The sequence below is a fragment of the Acanthamoeba castellanii genome (assembly GCF_000313135.1).
Source record: "Acanthamoeba castellanii str. Neff unplaced genomic scaffold scf7180000084706, whole genome shotgun sequence".
NCBI lineage: Eukaryota > Discosea > Longamoebia > Acanthamoebidae > Acanthamoeba > Acanthamoeba castellanii.
Genome location: NW_004457572.1, coordinates 1,459 through 7,098, shown reverse-complemented (window position 1 = coordinate 7,098; position 5,640 = coordinate 1,459). Strand labels below are relative to the sequence as shown.

General features: G+C 65.1%; 1 protein-coding gene across 1 annotated transcript; it reads right to left on the bottom strand.

The window, feature by feature from the left end:
* Window positions 1-1,239: 1,239 nt before the first annotated feature.
* Window positions 1,240-5,469, bottom strand: ACA1_352610 (uncharacterized protein; the record flags this gene model as incomplete). Its single annotated transcript, XM_004342769.1, has 1 exon — window positions 1,240-5,469. One exon carries the CDS (start codon window positions 5,467-5,469, stop codon window positions 1,240-1,242), a length of 4,230 nt encoding a protein of 1,409 aa, XP_004342818.1.
* Between the last annotated feature and the right edge of the window lie 171 nt (window positions 5,470-5,640).

The window sequence follows — 5,640 nt, the reverse complement described above, 5'->3', positions numbered from 1 at the left end:
ACCACAGTGGAGAACTTGTGGTCAGTTTGAAAATGAGAGGTCCAGTCATTTTGAAAAGTGATTTTGTTTGTGAGTTTAAGCTCATAAAAATGGTTTTCGATAACACAAAAAATGGTTTTATTTTAACAATAACATCACAAAATTGGATGCATCTTGAGATATGGCAGATCAAAATTCCATCATAATGAGAGATGTGATACTGTAACTGGGCCAGCAGTCAAAGTCAAATTAGTTTGGTGTGGTTGGCATAATGTGAGGATTACTGGGGTAGCCAGTGTTCTTTATTTTATTGGCATGGTGGTGATTGTCATTGAGCACACGCCTAGAGGAGGAAGTTTTTTTTGATGAATTGGGAAGTGAACAAAGGAGTTTATTTTAAAATTTGGAAAGATTGGAAAGACAGAGTTTAGTATTCACTCCTATCCACATCAGAACCAGAGTGGAAAGGAAAGTGACCCAAGGTCAGGCAATTGTTCAATGTAAGAGTTGTGGCTTCTGTCCCTGCTCCAGCTCCTGCTCTGGCTCCTGCTCTTGTGGCACTTGTGTCATGATCCACAGCTGTGCTTGCGGTGGTCATTGTGGGCACTGCTGCGTCTGTGGGTGTGGGTGTCAGTATCCTCATGATCTCAATGCTTTCTCTTGTGCAATGGTTCCAAGTGAGGGGTTGTGGAGAGCTGGGACTGCTGTTGATTTTGAGAGTCAGTGATATATTTCATCACATACATGTACACAACGAAAAAAGGGCATGGGTGAATGAAAACCTGTGTAGGGGTGCTAGGAGCTGATGCCATGGAAGAACAGGGTGAAGGTCAAGAAGAAGTGGAGGTACTGGATGAGGTGAGTTGATGCGCCACTGTCCAGGCTGCTGTAGTCCAGGATGTGATGTCAGATGGGTTAGGGTTAGGGTTAGGGTTAAACAGTTATTTATTTACACGTTTTTTAAACATATTAACACTATGCCGGGCAACAAGCTGCCGCGGCCGAAGGAAAAACTAAGTACAAATGGAAAAGGGGGGAAAAGGGGGAGAGAAAAAACAGGCCGGCAAAAACCAGGGCGAAAAAGAGCCGCCCCGGTAGGCCTTGGGAAGCCGGGGGCTCAAGCTGGCTGAGGCTCAGAACGGTCGGCGGGGCTCGACCTAGCCGCCTGTACAGCGCGCGACAATATGTCGTGGCGCGTGCGGTGGTAGGTGGTCGCCGTCGCCGTCGTCCTGGCCGTCCTGGCCGTCCTCGTCGTGCGGCTTAGTTGCCGCCGACGATGAGGGCGGCGCAGGCGCCCCAGGCGTAGGAGAGGCGGGCCGTGCCTCGAACGGCGGCCACAGCGAGGCGCAGACGCGCCTTGGCCTGTTTGGCCGCCGTCGTGTCGCCCATGGCGCGCTTGAGGAAGGCCTTGGCCGGCCTCGAGAGTACGCCGAAGGGCGACACGACGAACGGCACCACCTTGGCGATCGAGCCGTCGGCTACCGCAGGGCCGTATTTCGCGGCCTTGCGGCTGACGGCTCGGTCGAAGGCCTTGGCGCGTGACCGACGGCAGGCGGCCGCGACCATCACGTCCACCGCGGTGGAGGTGGCGGGTAGCCACAGGTCCGCGCGTAGTAGTGCGCGGGTGGGCGTGGTAGGGCGCTCGGGGTTGGGGCTCTCTCCCGTCGCGGCGTCGACGCTTCGAGTGACGCTCTGGTCACTGTACTCGTAGTCCAGGTCGTCACCGCCTTCATCCCCGTCGCTGCTGCTGCTGTTGCAGTTGTTGTAGACGTCGTCGTCGTTGTCATCTTTACCGTCTTCGTCATCGTCTTCGTGAGCGTTGTCCTCGTTGTCCTCGTCGCTGTTGTCGAGCGTGTCGTCCGCGGCGAAGGGTGTGGCGGTGTAGTGGCCGGGGCACGTGACGTTCCTTTCTCCCTCTCCTCTTTCCTCTCCGTGGCAGTTGTCGTCATGGTCGTCGTCGTCGTCGTCGTCGCTCAGGAGGCTGTTGTCGTTGATGATTGCGGCGGCGGCGGCGGCGGTGGCGGCGGCGGCGGCGGCTCTGGCTGAAGCGCGGGTCTCGGGGCGACGTTTGGTCGCGACCGCGTGGCCGTCTGCGTTGTCGTCGGCGGTGGTGACTGGGCTGCCGTCCTCGTCGCCGTTGTTGTTGTTGTCGGTGGGCGCGACGGGGGGGATGGCGAGCACGTGTTCGCGGACCGGCTTCTCGGTCTTGCAGGCGAGCTCGACTCGGCGAACGACCACGTCGTGGCGTGCTGTGCGCAAATGGGATAGCGAAACGCACGTGTACGCGTGGGACGGGTCGATGCCGGTCTTGTGGCATGCCGGACAGACGCCGGCCGCATTGGCCGTCGTCGTGAGCAACTTAATGCGCACGGCTTCGGCCAGTTCGGCGTCTGGCAAGACGAGGGTCGGGTCGGAGGGTATGGCGGCCAGCCAGGCACCGGATCCCGGCGTGGCGGCGTCCTCGAACACGGCGGCGAAGAGGAAGGGCACTTGGCGGCGGGTCCGATGGGCGGACTTGGAGTCCGCCATCCCCTGGAGGACGCGCTGCAGTTGTGTGGTGCCCAGCTTGTCCACGTCGGGGAAGACTCCCCTGGCGATGGACCGCCGCCAGGCGGCTTCGTCGTTGCACGCGTCGGTGCGTGCCAGCTCGGGCAGGGCGGCTCTGAGGCGTCGGGCCGTACTGGCGCTGCACGTGAGCTCGGATCGGCGCGTGTTGGCGAGCGCGGCGGCGAACAGGATCGAGGCCACGAAGGCCCGGGGCGCCGTGTCCTTCATTGAACGGAGGCCGAGACCGCCCAGGCGGACAGGCAGGCGCGCGATGTCGGCTTGCAGGGACCCGTCCCGCACGTCAAGTCCGACCAGCGCGCCCGTGCGCCTGAGGAGCGCTGTATCCCAGACGGCGAGGGCCGGGCCTGCGTCGGGCACGGCGCGGGCCCAGAACGTGGGTATCTGGGCCACGCACTGCCGTAGCAGCACCAGCTTGTGCTGCAGCGGTAGCTCGGCGTCAGCGACGAGGTCGAGTGTGCCGATGGCGCGCTTGATGATGCCGTCGAGCGACTTGGCGACGAAGGCGGGCGAGCCCACGGGCGCGCCGAGGATTTTGAGGCCCTCGCGCACTGGTGCGCAGCTCTCGACGTCCTCCCGCGCGCCAGCGGCGTGGGGGGGAAGGAGGGCTTCTGCGTCCGCGGCCCACACCGCCGACTTGCAGCGGTTGAGCCGCAAGCCAGCGGCCGCGCCTTCGCGTTCCGCCGTAGCGAAGGTGGCAGCGACGGCGGCCTTGGTCGCGGCGTCCGTGACACCGTGGGGTATCGTGACGAAGATGTCGTCGAGGTACGCTCGCGGCGTCACGTACGGTATGGCGTCGATCTCGTCGAGGACCGGGGCAGCGCCGATGGCGAAGAAGAGGGGTCCCAGGACGTCGCCCTGGCGCACGCCGGCCTGGGAGAGCAGGGAGGCCGGCAGCCCCGCCTTTTCGAACGCGCGCGGCAGCACGAGGACTGAGTCCTCACGGTAGGACCACTCGTAGAGTCGCGCGAGAGCGGGTGCGCGGTCGGCGATGAGCAGGGCCGTGTGCACGCGGTCGAGCGAGTTGAACGCGTTACGCCAGTCGAGCGAGACGACCGCTCGGAGCTGGCCGCTGTCGTGCAGTTCGCGGACGGCGTGGACCGGGGCCTCAACCCCACCGGGGTAGGCCACGCCATACTGGTGCCGCCCGACATATTGCGTGGCGTCGGCGCTCGACATCACCCTGTCGGCCTTGAGAACAAGGCGGCCGATGACGCGATAGAGGGCCTCGCCTACGGCGATGGGTCGCACACCGCCGTCGGGCTTCTTCAGCGCGACGAGGCGGCTGGCGGTGAGCAATCCCCGCCAGTGTAGGGTGCCCCGGAGGGCTCTCTGCGCCATGTCGATGAGGAACGCGGCGACCGTGCCCGTGGGTTGGCGGTCAATGGCCGCCTGCACGAGCTCGAACGTCCAGCCCGAGGGACCCGGCGCACTACCGCGCGGGAGCTCTTTGGCCACTTGGGCCAGGTGCTTGGCGGTGACCCGCGGGATCGCGGCCTTCGGGGCGCCGGGCCATAGTCCTCTGTCGGTGGGGTTAGGCGGGTGGAGCGCCTCGAGACGCCCGAGGGTGTCTGCCGAAGCGACCGCGGGCTCGCCCCGTTCAAGGGCACGGAGAGCTCGGGAGGAAAGCCCTTGCTCCACTAGTCGTTTGGCTTGCCGGGCGCTGGCGGTGGCCGCGGGCCGATCGTGCACACCTCCGCTGTCGTTGTCGTTGTCGTTGCTGACGTCGCCGGCTGTCGTCCCCGATACGGGGAAACCGCGTAGGGCGTCGTCGGCGTCCGGGGTGTCGCATGGCGGGTCCGGGATGGCCGGGATCCTTCCGGCGGCGATGTCGAGCAGGCGCTCTCGTTGAAGCTTGGTGCGGGCGGCGCCTCGACAGTTGGTGGGCACTGCCAGCCCGCGGGCCGGCAGCTCGATGAAGAGCCGCAAGTGGGCGTTGTAGCCCTGCGTGTCGCCCGCGGTGTGGCAATCCAGCGCGGCTTCCGCGATGGTCTTGGCGGCGGCCTGCCACGCGGACTTGAGGCGGCGCGGGATCTCCTGAAGACGGGCTGACGGGCAAGCGAGGAAGGCGCGCGCGTAAGGCGGGAGGTCGCCGGCGGTGGCTGGGGCTTCCTCCTCGAGGAAACACGCCTCGAACTCGAAGGGGGCGCGGGTCTCACGGGGCGCGTGGGGGGCAGTGAGCGCGATTGTGTCACCGCCGTACGTGTCATCGTCCTCGTGTTCGTCTGCTAGGCCGAGGCCCGGCGCGGACGAAGGGGCGGCGGCGGCGTCTTCGCGGCGTGAGACGGCGTGGTCCTGAGGCGTCACAGGTGAGGACGCCTCAGGTATCGCTCCGGCTCGCGCCTTAGGGACGAAGGGACGCGCGACTGGCGACAGCTTGGGCCTGTTAGCACGCGGCGCGGGGGCCGGGTAGGGCGTGGCCACAGGCAGGACGAAGCGTCTGGCAGCCGGGATGGGCGAGCCTGCTGGCGACGAAGTCAGCGTGGAGGGCGGTGATGGCGTGGTAGGCGCGTTCGCGAAACCCGAAAACAGGTCGGGCGAAGGCTGCGATGGCGGGGTCGTGGGCGGGGAGCACGGGGACGTCACGCTGGAGGTGGGAGGAGAGGCAGAAGGGGGCGGGTGTAGGAGCGCAGGCGGGTACGGCAGTGGGCTGGGGGCGGCGCGTGGCGCAGCTCGCGGCGGAGGACCGGCGTTGGGCGGGGCTATCGAAGGGGTCGGGGCTGGGGTCCTACCGCGAGAATCCGCGCGGGGTACGGCGGCGACGGCGAGGGCGGCGCGGGGGGCTGGTGGCGGGGCGTGACGGGCCTTGCCCCTATGAGAGGCAAGTCCTGCAGCTCCGCGAAACCACTTGCGGCAGCCCTCGTGTAGGCACTGCACGATGCCGCAGGCGGCGGCGACGTCACGGGGCACATCACCGTCGTGCATGCGTGTGAGGTGCGCGGAGAGGTCCTGCCATGTGGACGTGCGGGTCTGACAGTGGGCGAGAGGGCAGTGGAAGCGGCCATCGCGGAAGAGGCGGGGTATCGACGCAACTGAGGCGGACGTGGAAGCTGACGCCCGCGAGCGAGCGGAAGAAGAAGAAGAAGAAGACGAAGG